Below are 14,044 nucleotides of genomic sequence, written 5' to 3'. Positions count from 1 at the left end.
GCATGCACGTGCACCCCTTCCCTGCAGCCACAACAAGCACTCGCCCCTTCCAAAAAACCACAGAGCAACTCCTAGGCAGCGGGTGGGAGGCTGGCCTGGGTCCCCGCGCTGCCGTCCTGCGCTGCACATCGCCTGGGTCAGAAGCGCTCGCTCAAAATGCTTTGAACGGTTCCGGTGCTCGGCAGAGTTTTCTAATTAAAAATAAACACAGCTAAGAGAAAAGAAGGTGACAGGTCTCCCCTCAGGCGCTCCCTCCCCAGGGCGACCGGCCTTGTTGCCCGCAGCGAGTCCGTGCGTTAAGAGCAAGCGCTTTTAATCATAGTAGGAGGTCACGGATGACTGAGTGTTCAGGTCAGCTAATGTTTGTGTGCCCTGTGTCACATTTCATGAAGTAAGTCAAGTGTTCTGGGGGTTTGTTCCCCCAGCTTTCCCCCTGCAGAGCCTCATTTAAAAACAGGCGCAAACAGAATATGATTGTTACAGCATCCCATGTGCCTTTGCCAGAGGGGACCCTGGATAAATAGCCCTCGTCGTAACATTTTTCCCTTTTGTGTTAGAAAGCAGACAGCGCGTGTGTAGGGCGAGCCAGGGGTTTCAAAGCCCGGTGAATTAGGGGCTGAAATCCAACTCAAGCTCAAACAATGGCACTTTGAGCAGCTGACGCTGTTCCGTTCTCGGCTCAGGGGTTTGCTGACGGATTGTAAATGAAAACCCCTTGGAGAGATTTGTTTTCTCTGTTCCCACCCTCTTTTGAGCTCCATGGTTTATCTCTCTCTCTGTTTGGCTTGCAGGTCTGACTGCCTCATTAAAACAATCCGGTCAGAGGGCTACTTTGGCATGTATAGGGGTAAGTAAAGCCCAGTCAGGCAACATGCTCCTCCTGCATTGCTTGACTTTTGCTTTGGAAGCCCTGGCTGCATAAGTGGAAGGAAACTCGTGTTCTCTACCTGAGAAAGTAGTATGCTCGACCTGTGAGATGTTGCTGGAGATGCCATAGTGCATCTTGCAGCAGCAGTTTATAAAAATAAACTCAGTGCCAGGTGTCTGCTCAGCTCTCTGCCATCAAAGACTTGAGTCATCTGCATGGCTGTTTTGGTGATAAATCTTGCAGTTTTCCTGAGCCCGACTTTACTGGCAGGTTAAACAAAGCTGCTGGGCTTTGTTCTGGGTCTCTGTGTATGTGTGTGTTTCTCCCATCCTGGACACATAAACTTTTGTCAGAAGGGCAATAGAAAAGCTTGCCATTTTTCAGTGGTATTAACCACTGCACTTCAGTGGTTGGTAACTGAATTCATTCCCAAGCCCATGTGAAACGCCAGCACGGTCAGGCCTGCTGCCCTGTCTGCTTGGTAACTTGTTTCCACATTTGGCTAGTTCAAGCATGCCTCAAGGCTTTGTGCAAGTATAAAGACAGGCTACTTTGCAGGAGAAAAAAAAAAAACAAAAAAACAAAAAAGCCTTTCTACAGACAAAATTCCCTTGGGGCTGACAAAAGGAAAAAAAAAAAAAAAAAAGGAGGATTGGCTCACATTGGACTTCCAGCTGCTTTAGCACTGTGGTTTAACATGCAATAAATCTCCTGGTCCCTTGCTATCTCTTGCAGTAAGGGGTTCCTCAGTTAATGTGACATGTTTCCAAGTATATATACAAAGTCCTGGAAATTTTGTAAAGGTTTGGAGGAGAGAAAAAGCGCAGGCCAAATTCTGACTCTTCTCATAGTAATGGAAATATGGGAAAGCTTCTTGGCCTTCAGCAGAGTCTGGTGGGTTTATCTGACACACAGCCTCTGGTTCTTTTTGTGTATTGGTATGTAACTGCCTGAACGTATAGTTTTTATCTTGCAGGGTTCAGATAGCATTATTTGTGGCATTAATTCCTTGAGAAAGTCAGATTAGAGAACAATGATTAAAGAGGTCCCTGCGGGAGCGATGCCACCGGCAGCGGCTCCTGCCAGCGCCTCCATGTGGACACGGCCTCTGGTGCTGGCTTTCCTAGGAGCCTGTGCTGGCTGCTGAGGCAGTTTCTCCTGCCCAGTTTGTTGGGGGGCGTTTCGGGGGAGTGGGGTGGATGCTGGGGATGGATTGGCTGCTCCGCACCAGCCTCCTGGGAGCACACAAGGCAAATAAGCCGGAGCAACCTGGCAGGCTCCACCCCAGGGTAACTGCACTGCTTCCTCCCTTGCTTTTTCCCAGAAGCTGGCTGCTGCTGCTGTGTTTTTAGTGAGGAACGAAGCCACCGCTCTGTGATTAGTGTCTGCCTAATCCTGCTTGTCACCTCTGATTCCCTCTTGAAGTGGGAGCTGGGTTTGGATAGGGCTTTTGTGAGGAGCTCCAGCTCTTTTGCGGACATCGATTGTCCCTACCACAGGGCCCATGGATCTGTAAGAGGAGAGAGGATGTCTGCCCAGGCCCAGCCATTCCACCCAGCAGCTCCAGGTCTCTTTCATGTGCAAATAAGAGCTTCTGCTGCCGTTGAGAGAGACCTGAGTTTACGGGCTGCTTCTCTTCTCTCATGATATATTACAGAGTGCAAGGGGGCACACCAGTCACTGTGCACAGTAAGCTGCATGGTGTGAAAGGCCGTTCCAACACTGCTCTCAAGCTCTTTCTCTAAAGTTAGGGGTGCTTCTTTTCTTTTTTTTTTTTCCCAGAAAGAGTAGAGGGTTTTCTACAGTTTTCCCATAGTACCAGTAGATAGTAGATAGTAGATTTTCCCATAGTACCGGGCTCAGTTCTGGTAGAAGCCAGGTCCCAGAGCAGGGTGGTACTGAGTACTTGTGCTCAGGCGGTGGCTCTGTGCTGCCATCAGATGTGGTGCCAAGCAAATGAATTTGTGGTTACTCGTGGCTCACTGCACTACATGGACACGAGTGGAGGGGTGTCTGGGAGAGCAGGAGCCCTCCCTCCACCCTGCTGCCGTCCCCTCGTGGGCCAGGAACGCGTGCAGACACACGCTGTGGTGCAGCCCAGCCGTTTGCCTGGCTGTGCAGGAGCCAGAGGACAGAGGGCAAATGCACTTCGCTGCTCGGCGGCACCGTGCCCCGTATACATTCATAACACACTGCTAATAATACCTGCCACGTCATCCCCCAGTTCACACACTGCCTGCCAAAAGTATCCGGGGCTGCCAGGGTCACGCAGAGGTTTTCAGGCTTCGGTGTACCCTGCTAATAGCTGGGGAGTCACGCCTGCAGCGCGCCGATTCCCACCGTGCTCCTTTCCCACCCGGCAGAGGAAGCAGCGCGCGCTGGCGGCTGCTCCACGTCAGCTCTGCGTCACAGCGCTCGTTTTTCTCCCCAGCGAGGGGCTGCAATCTCCAAGCGTGTCGGTCAGGTGCCCAGGGCACTCTGACATCTGCGAGCGCGAAACCCAACCACGGGCAGGAAGTGCAACCCCGAGCGAGCTGCCCCCGAGAGCTCGGCTGCTGCCTCGGGCTTTCCTGCTTTCCTGACTGTCTTTTGTTTCTGACCCCGTCTGCCACTGCTTTAGGTACATATAGCTTTGCCTATAGACTGAGGTTAGTTTTCATTAGGGAAATATATTTATTGGCATAGCTAGAATTTTAAGAGCTACAGTTTTGTACAATGGTAGAAAACACTTTGGAAGGTGCACAGACAACAGCTGAAGTATCTAATTTCTCTTCCTCCAGTGAGTTGAAGCTGTTATGGATTATTGAGGACAGGGATTATCCGTTCTCTGCTAAGCAGCTTTGCAGAAAATATCAAAGATGTAGGAGAAAACCCAGGTTCGTTATGTTTTATGTGTGTACAGTGTTCTTTTCTTTTCCCCTTCTACTTTATTTGCAATTGGAGGAGAAAAAGGATGTGAAAGCCCTCGGTTGCTGGAGGACGTCAGCAAGTGGAATCATGCTGCTCACTTCCCTTTCTTGCTAGTTTTTCCTTCCTTTCTTTATTTCAGTGGACGTTAGAGTAGCAGCTGTGGGGTTTTCTTTTTTTAATTTTGTTCTTTCTCTTCTTATTTTCCCAAAGACGTGACCGTTTATTTGGCATGCAAGCCCTCGTGTTTCACTAATGCCACCCTGAGCAGGCCGCACAGGCCCTTCATTGTGGCAGGCACAATGTGGGGATTTGCCTTCCGCTGCTCTTGGCAAAGCAGCACCTCTGTGGGAGGTGGCAGCGAGGCCTTGTTTATGTCCTGTCCCCAGTGTCCCTAGGGAAATTTGCACTGGCTGCAGCTTGGGATGGACAAGAAGGCACTTGCCAGCCCAACCGAGTGGCTGCTCTGCCAGTGACACCCAGCAAGGACATACATGGATAGTCTCCTAACCCAAAGCGCTGGTGCAGAGCTGGCTGAAGTCTCTGCAGAGCATCTTGGCCTGCCATCTAAATCTTTCAGGGACTCTGGTTTTTGTAGAGCACCAGTGCATGGGTTTGGGGGGTGCTGGATCGGTAGCAGGAAGGCCAGAGGGGGTGTATTCTGCTTTTCAGCTTCACAAAATATTCCCAAAAGAGCTAGGCTGGTTATTTGCCCTCCTTTCTTGAAGGCCTGATCTGCATCCCTCTGAAATTCACAGGAGTGCATCTCCGGGTAGGAGAAAGGGATATGTATATGCATGGTGAGAGGTGGTAGTTGTGAAGCTAAAGAAATTACAGAAAGCCTCTTGCAACTGGAATTGAAATATGTCAGGGGATGTTTGCAGGAAAAAAAGAAGTGTTGGGAGGTAGAAATCTTATTAAACTCCAGTGGTGCTTTATATTTCTAAATCCTTTTGGTGCATTGGGAACTCTTTCCCATCTGATTTTGAGCAGGAGTTACGACAAACTCATGAGCGATCCAGGCAACGGGTGCTTTATTTTCCTCCTCCAGTACTCCTCTCATCTCTTCTTTCCCTAGGGGCTGCAGTGAACCTGACCCTAGTGACGCCAGAAAAGGCCATCAAACTGGCAGCCAATGACTTCTTCCGGCATCACCTCTCCAAAGACGGGTGAGTAGAAGGTGCCGACCTGCAGCACCCAGGGCTGAGGGCCCTGGCGCCCGCTGCAGTGGCAGGGCAAAAGCAGAAGGGATTGATGGCTTCGCTGGAGTGTTAGTCATTCTTCAACCGCTCAGCTGGTGATTGCATTCAAGCTAAGGATATGATGTCTAAAACTGGAAGTGAAAAGCACTTCATTGTAGGACAGCTTTTTCAAGCTTCTAAAAATAAGCCTAGATCTAAGCCAAGGTTAAGAGATCCAGACTTTGCAGGCGAAGTATTTGAGGAGGAACCCAACGACATTGCTCTCTCCTCAGGCAGCTGCTGGGAGGACCTTGTCCTCAGCTTCCTATTGGGTGCTCTTTGGCTCTCCCTGGCTTTTCAGAGACTGTAGCTTGAACAGATGGTGAATCAGGTTCTGCGGATCCAAACTTAGCACCCTTTTGTGTTTTTGTAATGTGGAAATTATTTCAGAGAGGTGAGAAGAAGTCGGGAACAAATTTGTGTTGACAAATGGCACTTGCAGTGTTGCTCAGTAGCAGATCTGTCCATAAATGCTGAAGGAATTAAATTGTCTGTTTAGTTCAGTGGTGGGGGCTGTTGCATGCCAGTTAAATGACACAAAAAGGCACTATTTTGGCAGCACCAAACTGGACCATGAGTAGCTAATGCTGCTTTCACCAAAGCGTTTTCTCCATAATTCAGGGGACACTTGTGTTTCCATTCAGACCAAGAACTCTCTCCAGTGATTGCCAGTGAGGGGTCTAGCAAGGGTGCTCCCTTTGGTCCCCAGCAGTTAGAAAACAGACCGCTTGGGAGGAGACCCTCACTCTTGCCACCAGCAGTGCTGGGGTAGAGCATCCCTGTGAACATAAAGCTCTGCAAGGACTGTTTGATTTCCCGGCTCCCCGTAGCATCCCACATGAGTCACAGCCGCTACGATCACAGCGGCTCAACAAGGGCAGTGGAGTTTAATGATTTACATGGGTTGAGGATCTGGGCCTTTCATATACTCCCTTCTTTTGTTCTGCAGTCCTTTAAAGCAGCAGCTAACATACGTCGGTGTGACTCATCGGCTCGCAGCTGTTGGTGAATTTTCTGTGTCTTCAAATAGTGTCTCCTCTGTACTCGCGCAGACAGTGGGAGGTGATGATGTCCCCACTGCTCCTTGCTTCCTTGGCCCCGATCCCTGCAGCAGCGGCAGTGCCCTGGGCCCTGGCCCTCTGCGGTACCCAGGAGCACTGCAGCACTGCTCTTTGCCAACACCTACAATGTGAGGGCTCAGGAGGCTGTACAGGGAGAAAGAAGGAGAGGATGCTAAGCTGTCAGACCTTGCGCCCTCAGTTTTGTTGAAAGGCTGACCCGTGGAAGAAATTAGACCAGCATTGTGATACATCTGGTTTTCTGCAACTGCTGCCCTGAGGAGCAACTGCTGCCCTGAGGCTTCAGCCATTGAAAAGCTGGTAGCTGGTAGTAAAGCTCCTGCAGGTACTGCGCGATGCTGTGGTGATGGGCGGCTTTAGGTGTTTCTAGGTAGAAGCAGCACTCCAAGATAAAATGGGAAACAAAGCACTTTGCAAGCTGGATGTGACTGCAGCCAGCAACAGTGCTTTTCTGGCTCAAATTGCTGCAAAGGTCTCCTAGATGTGTTTGACTTTGAACACCTTCATTGCTAAGCTTCCTTGCTTATCTTGAAATATGTCCAATATGAACTGGAGATCCTTGTCTGATAAAGTGCACAGGTTTTATCAGTATTTGCTGATTAAAAATTGCTGAGCCTATGCTGCACATACAAGTGGAAGAAGCACGTTCGAGCAGAAGGGAGTGTGGCAAATACAATGTGACCCAAAATAGCCTCACGTTACACAACAGCTTTAGTGTGCCTTGTTGTTATTATTTTTGAGAAACTCAATGTTGAAAGGAATCTCTCTTTAAACTGCTAGGAAAAAAAAAGGCATAAATCCCACTTCAAAAAGGCCAATGTATACAGGATAGGAAGCTCCAGGCTATAAATTGCTGGAAGAGCAATTTGGGATTTATCTCTGCAGGTCTGTGTTAGGCTCCCTTTGCTCTGGCCAAGCTTTTGGATGCACCCGGAGGTGATGTACCAACGTACCTGGATCTCACATGGGATCTGGTACCCCTGTGAGTACCCTCACCCTCCTAGCTCAGTTCATGCAATGTCGTCATGCCCTGGGACCTGCCTGAGTGGACAGTCCCCCTTGTAGAGCACTTTCCCATCCTCTTGGTACAAACCGGGGTGTGTGTTCACCCGCAAGAGCACTATGATGACCCACTTTGAACTCCTGGTTTGGGGAGGAAATGAGACTTACTGTGTTGGTCCTGCTGTGCTCTCCCAGCAAGTTTGGAACGAGGACGTCTTGATGAGTTGTCTTATTAGTGTCAACCCCTTGCTGAGCCTTGGAGGAAAACTTGAGATACGCAGAAAACACAAGGGAGAGCCCTTGTCACTGACTGGAAAAGGCATTAGCCTAGCATGGCCCTGTGATTACTTTGGCGTGATGGTCTTTGCAGTTCCCAAAGCAGTAAGGCAGAAGAGGTGACCTGCACAGTAGGCTTGATGCTGGTCCTCATTGCTGGGGTGCTTATGCCCCATCCTGCCTGACACATTTCCTAAAAGGTGGTTCCTTTAAAGAGTCCTACACAGTTTCAGGTTTATATCTAAAGTGTTGAGTGCTGGACAGCTTTTGTATTTGGTGTGTGTCTGCCAGTCTTGTTGCTCGTTTTTAGGTTTTTGGTTAAATACCCTGCCTCGGCTGCAGTAAAAAGTGGCTCATGGCTTGCTTTTAAAATAAAGTTCTAGTTCTTAAGAGATCCCCAGGGTCCTTGGATGACTTCCTGCTGCTCTGCTCTGAGGTGAGAGATACTGTGGCAATTTCCTCACCTCTCCTGCCCTCTGTAGTCTTGACCTTCATTTTGTTTGCTGTTCAGGAGCAAAGGCTGACATGCTGCTGACTCAGCAGCCCTGCTCCTAGCAGGACCAGCACTTTTGCATTGTTTCTTTGCTGATTCCAGCAAATTTCAACCTCCCCCCGCTCTTTTCTGCTTTCCTCTGAAAAGAGAAATAGCCTGTGTTCCCAGAGACAAGCAGGGGATGTCCAGACACTCCTTTAATGCTGATAACTTGTCTCTGATGCACTGTGGCTTGGAAGAGGATGCAGTGCTGCCTGGGGAACATGTCCCTGTCTGGCTGCCACTGGGCTGCCCTGCTCTGCAGTGTGTCAGCCCCATGCGTGTAGCGAAGGCCTGCTACTGAAATTGGTATAAGCCACGTGTCCTCTCTTGGCTCCGGCCTCCCCAGGAGCCTCCTACAACTTGCTGGATGGAGCAGCCAGAGGCAGCAGCCATCTGATGAGTAAGCAAGCCAAGGATGGAGGTCTTTAGGGTAGCACCAAGAGGGGTTGGGCAGCGTTGCACGGGGCCTGGGGGACACTTTCCTGGTTGCCTTTTGCAATGTAGATGTGCAGATATTAATGTATGACTTTGTATGGGAGTTTCCTTAGGCAAACTCACCATGGGTCCTGCCTAATCTGCCTAATCCACGCTGGCAGGTTTTAGTCCCTCCCCAAGCACAGGCAGCTCGTGGGGATGACATTTTTCAGAAGCTTTTGCAAAAATCCTGTTCTGCTCCTGTTTGGCATTGATATATCTGTGCTTGCAAAGGTCCTAACTCTGGACTGATATATTGCTCTTGGGAAACTCTCCATAAATCTTGGGGTCTTTTGCTTAGGTTCTTGCTGCCTTGTCCTATTTTTCCTCTCTAGTTTGAAATTCAGTTCTAATACAGTATGAATCTTTTCCCTCTTCCCATTAGCAACCTAATTCCAAAACAGTTAAGCTGAGTGAGAGGTTTTGATCACTGCAGATCTGGAACTATTGCATATGTTATGTATTGTTTTTTTAATATTGAATACCCTCTTGCTGCGGTGAAGGACAGTGATAAAGGCCAGCGGCCGCGCTCGTAGCTCCGGCGTCCTGCTGCCTTAAGGTATTCCGAGATGCGCCAGTTTTTCAGCTCGTCAGGCCTGCGCCGCATTAATATTTCAACCCCTTCTGTCATCTAGAGACGAACCAGCTTAAACCGCCTCGCATCTCTGTGGCACTGAGGCGGGCGCGGAGGCAGCCGCTATGTTTAGCCCGGTAATCCCCGCCGCGGCTTTGCACCTCTAATCCCGCGCGCAGGGGCAGGCGCTGAGCCCAGCCCAGCTGGCGCGCGGGGCCGAGGGCGCGCGGGCAGCGGCCGTGCGGCGAGGGGCACGCGCTGCATCCGTGCGCCGCGCTGCAGGAGCGGGCGTGGGAGGGCGGAAAATAGCACTTCTGAGGGCATTGCATCCGAAGCAAAAAGAAAGAGCTGGGGGATTAAACACACGCTTTTTTTTTCTCTCCTGTTAAGAGCAAACCGGTCTGAGTCCCAAAACACTGACAGCAGCTTTATGAAGATGCTTGCTTATGATAGCTTTTACACTTTATTATTTTCCTTTTTTTCTTTTTTTAAATCTAGTCAGCAATCTCCGATACGAAGTGTGATAATCTAGAGACAATAGTGAGTGGTTTTTCTTAGGGAGCAAGAGCTCACCAGTTCCCCAGAATTGAGCCCTGCTGATCACTTGTGCCCTGGGCTCCCTGTGCTGATCCCATGGCCCTGGCTGTGCCGGCTCAGTGAGCAAGGGGGGATGGCGGGTGGGAGCTGTTGGTGGCTGCGTGTCGGGGTGCAAGATGTGCCTCCAGCAAGCTCTGCCAGGCAGGGAGGCAGGAGATGGTGAAAAACGAAAAGTGGCGCCAAAAAACAAAAAAGGGAAGGGAGGGGATGGCACAAAACCGGGGTCCAGCCACCTCCTCCAACTGACCCCAGCTCTTCTCTTTCTTTTCTCGGGCAGGAAAAAGCTGACGCTGCTGCGGGAGATGCTGGCGGGCTGCGGAGCTGGCACCTGTCAGGTGATTGTCACCACCCCCATGGAGATGCTCAAAATCCAACTGCAGGACGCAGGGCGAATCGGTACGTTTTGCTCCTCTTCTCTCATGCATTGTTGGGGGCAGAGAAACCTGGGGAGAAGAAGTGGGAATGAGCATTAAAGAAAACACAACCCACCTTTTTTTCTCCTCTGCACCCAAACTCAGAGCTTTCTCAAGCTGTGGCAGAAGTTTCTCCTTCCCTTCCCAGGTCATCCCCCTCCCTTTGCTCTCCAGGCCTTGCCGGGAGGCTCTTCTGGTTGCCAAAGATGGTCTTTGCTCGAAGCAATAGGCTTAGTGAGTGAACAGTGAAGAGCGAAGTAGCAAATGCTGGTGATAGAGGGGAAAAAAGAGCTGGAAGAGATGACTGCGTATTCAGCTTGTGACTAACTAAAATTCAGTGGCACGTAGTCCAGAAGGGATTAGATACTATGTTGGTGGCCCTGCCAAAACTCTGGCAAACAGGCCAATTTGCCCTCTAATCCCTCCTCTGATGTGGCATTCCTGAATAATCACGGATTTGCTTTTCTTTCCTCTCTTTGCAGTTTTTAATGCAGTCCTTATCCTCTTTGTGTGTATTATTTTGAAAGGGTTGAAGGAATTAAGCCGTGGTTTGAGGGTTCAAAAGAGGTTGTTGCTGCCGGGAGCAGCCTGTTCCGTGCGGGGCAAAGGACCTGCTGTGTCCCCGGGCGGCTGGAGCATCGCTGCAGGTTGATGTGCTCTCCATCTTCTGGCCAAACAGCAGAAATACAGCAGGGTTTGAAAAGGCTCCTGCGAGAAACCAACTCGTGTACACAAATCTGGGGTCCCTGGTGCAACCGAGGAACAACCTGAGTTATTGGTTGCTTTTGAGGGAAGGGAATAAAGAGCAGAAGTGTTGAAGCTCCCTTATTTATGCGTATCTTCAGCTTTTCCCACTGAGCTCAGGGCTGTAGCTGGAAGCACATCCTCTCTTTAATGCCTCATTGTGGCAGCTCTTCTCCACACCGCAGAGGCAACCCCTCCTTGGTAGAAACGGTCAGGTAGGACAGTGCAGCTGTGGCGTGTAAGAGCCAGCTGCGGGCATGGGACACTGGCCTCCAGCTGCGTGGTATAAGCTGGCGGGGTGCAGGGTCGGCCTTGGCCTGTGCCAGGGGTGTCTCTCCTGTGCCCCCGCGGTCGGTGCCAGGCTGACAGCGCCTTGCCGACCGGCGCTCTCTCTGTCTGCTCGCAGCGGCACAGAAGAAGCTGATGGCGGCGCAGCTCTCGGCCACGGCGGGCGCAGCGGAGCCCGTGGTGGAAGCGCGCACCACCGCCACGCAGATAACCAGGGAGCTGCTGCGGAGCAAAGGCATCGCGGGGCTCTACAAGGGCCTGGGAGCCACGCTGCTCAGGTAGGACAGCGCCTCCGAGTGCCCTAAGGGCCTCATCACCCAAGGGTGTGAGGGTCAAAAGGACTTGGTGGGCTCTGGGTCTGGCTTTATTTTGTGTGCACGTGTCACAGGCTGGATCACTCATCTTGTCCTCTCTCCTTCTTTTGCCCACGCTGCAGAGATGTCCCATTTTCCATTGTTTACTTCCCGCTGTTTGCAAACCTGAACAAGCTGGGCCAGAAGGACCCTGACGTCAAGGCCCCGTTCTACGTGTCCTTCCTCTCGGGCTGCGTGGCTGGCAGCACGGCGGCCGTGGCCGTGAACCCGTGCGACGGTGAGTCCTGTGCTGGCGGCCCTGCACCCAGCGGCAGCCGCCGAGAGGCCTTGCTGGGCTGGGCGAGGAGGGGTGGCCAGGCCGGCCTCTCTGCAGCACACGGGGAGGGACAGGAGGGGAGCTTGGCCCCAACCCAGAAGTCTTGCCCCTGGCTGAGCTGTAACTTCAACCCCTGCTTACAGACGTGCCTGTGGTCTTCACTAAGCGAGTTGGGCAGGGGTGAAGCCCACGTCACGCACCAGGGATGGCTGTGAACACGCCTCCAAAGAGGGCATGTTTGTGTGTGGAGTGATCGTATGTGAAGTGTTTACACACCAGGAAAAGGTCACCTACAATCACGGGGAGAGTCAGAGCTGTGGCTGGGTTCTCTATTCTGCAGCAGCTGCCTTAAATACCACCACTTGGCATGTTTGCTGTGAACTCCACCCCCCAGAAAGTAGCTCCTCTGACCTTACCACAACACGTGTTTCTCCTTCAAAGTGTGAAGAAGTTGAAGAGCAGCATCAATTATCTGTATTTTAGATCATTCAAGCTGCCTTTCTCTCTCCCCAGTGATCAAGACGCGGCTGCAGTCCTTGCAGCGAGGCGTAAATGAGGACACGTACTCGGGAATCCTGGACTGCACCAAGTAAGACTCCGCACGAAGCAGGTCGGCACATCCCGTGTTCGGCCTCTGCTGCTGCCGGCTCCAGGCCTCTTGCCTGTTCCTAAATGTGTCCAAATACAGAGATGTACCTACGTGTACAGGGATGGGCTGGATGCTGAGCTGCCTGTGCTGTCTCTTTGCAGGAAGATCTGGCAGAAGGAAGGGCCCTCGGCCTTCTTCAAAGGGGCCTACTGCCGAGCCCTGGTCATCGCCCCCCTCTTCGGCATCGCGCAGGTCGTCTACTTCATCGGCATCGCGGAGTTCCTCCTGGACCTGCTCCCGAAGCACCGGGCCTAGCCCCGGGCGCCTGCGTGCGCCCGCCCGCCTGCTGCCACGCCGAGTCCGCCCCCGTGTCCGTCACCCGTGTCGATTGGTGTCAGAGCAACAGCACAAAGGGTTTGCGCGGGAACGCCGAGGGGACGTGGTCTCCAGACGAGCCAAGGCGGGAAGGGAGAGAGTCCCTTCTCCGTCCCCAGCTGGAGCCAGCCCCCTCCGGCTCCTCCCAAGGACAATACCTAGTTATACATATCTCTTTTTTTTTTCCTTTTTTTTTTTTTTTTTTTTTAATTTTTTAACTGTCGTTCTTGAGGACACTAGTAAGCACAGGCTGGGCTTGCAGCCCTAGAGATCTCCTCCCAGCCTTGGCAGGGAAGAGAGATGGGAAAGAAAGAACCTGAGCCCTCTCCGTCTCTTGCCTTCCCCGGGGTTATCTGCAGTCCGAGAGCTTGGCCCCCTTAGGGGCGCCGGGTTGTGGGGCGCTCGCCAAGGGAGGCCCCACGTCGCCCAGGGAGCGGGAGCGGATGCTGGATCTGGCCAAGTTCCTTGGCCAGAAACCTTCACCCTTTCTCACTCCCTCGCTCGAAGACGAGCTGGACTTGGGTGAACTCCCTGGAGCTGAGAGGCAGGGAAGGAGGACATTGCTGTGTTTCTGTGATTACTTTTGTCTTAAAGCAAAGGGATTTCCCTCCCAGCTAGGTGTCACGGGCATGTCCAGATGAGGTGCAGAGATGAGGCGTCTGCCCTGCAGGGACCATTTCTGTGGGACCTCCTGCGTGTCCCGTGGTGCTTCACTGCTCAGCTACGGGCAGGGGAGAGAGGAACTTGGGATCAACTATTTTTTTTTTCTTTGACTTTTTTTTTTAAATAGAGGATGTAGGATGGGGAAAACCAAGCGAAAAGAAACCACTTACATTCCTATGGGCCTGCCCAGCCCGGAGGCGGTTACCTGTGTCTCCTGCCCTCGATGGCTCCCTCGTCTCGCTGCGCTCACTGCCCTGCTCGCAGGGAGGGCAGGGAAGAGGAGAGCGGATGGGGGAGCCATTCCCAGGGCCCGAAGGCCAAGAGACACCCTGGAAACGCTCCGCTTCTGCTTTCAGCTTGCGTGGGCTGGGTCTGGTTTTGCTTTGACATTGGGCCGGGCATTCAGAGCTGGCTGGGAGCGCCGAGGCCGGAGGATTCCTGTGCCCCAGGCGAGGAGCCACGGGTGGACCTGCGGGTGCAGGAGCGAGTGCCCCGGGTGGCCGAGGCTCAGCGTCCGCTCGCTCCTCAGAAGGGACGGTTGGGTTCAGTGGCAGGGGCAGGTCCGTCTGTTCTGTCAAAGGGATATTGGCCAGCTATAAAAAATCACTTGTTGAAGAAATTCCTCATTAAGTACTTTCTTTGGCTATGTTGTTAATCTAGTTTAAATTATCCTAAGCACGAGATCTACAAACCCAGCAGGGCCATCTCCGTTATTTATTCCATTCGGTGCAATCCACCCAACTTTGGTGTTTCAATTAAACTGGTCAAACTCTCTTTCATTCCTTCTTC

The 14,044-nt window shown here is 52.0% G+C and overlaps 1 protein-coding gene across 2 annotated transcripts in view; it reads left to right on the top strand.

Moving 5' to 3' along the window:
* SLC25A22 (solute carrier family 25 member 22) overlaps positions 1 to 12,776 on the top strand; it is a 33,575-nt gene extending 20,799 nt beyond the window's left edge. For both annotated transcript variants that reach the window (XM_026034629.1, XM_026034630.1), the window contains exons 4-10: positions 792 to 847; positions 4,854 to 4,944; positions 9,831 to 9,949; positions 11,117 to 11,276; positions 11,435 to 11,589; positions 12,142 to 12,217; positions 12,379 to 12,776. In XM_026034629.1, coding sequence (XP_025890414.1) covers positions 792 to 847; positions 4,854 to 4,944; positions 9,831 to 9,949; positions 11,117 to 11,276; positions 11,435 to 11,589; positions 12,142 to 12,217; positions 12,379 to 12,532 — 811 coding nt within the window. In that variant the 3' untranslated portion in view covers positions 12,533 to 12,776. The remainder of the gene's footprint in view (positions 1 to 791; positions 848 to 4,853; positions 4,945 to 9,830; positions 9,950 to 11,116; positions 11,277 to 11,434; positions 11,590 to 12,141; positions 12,218 to 12,378) is intronic.
* The last annotated feature ends 1,268 nt before the right edge of the window (positions 12,777 to 14,044 follow it).

Source organism: Nothoprocta perdicaria, unplaced genomic scaffold (assembly GCF_003342845.1).
Source record: "Nothoprocta perdicaria isolate Ctin4 unplaced genomic scaffold, notPer1 scaffold_15, whole genome shotgun sequence".
Lineage (NCBI taxonomy): Eukaryota > Metazoa > Chordata > Aves > Tinamiformes > Tinamidae > Nothoprocta > Nothoprocta perdicaria.
This window is presented reverse-complemented; position numbering and strand designations above follow the sequence as displayed.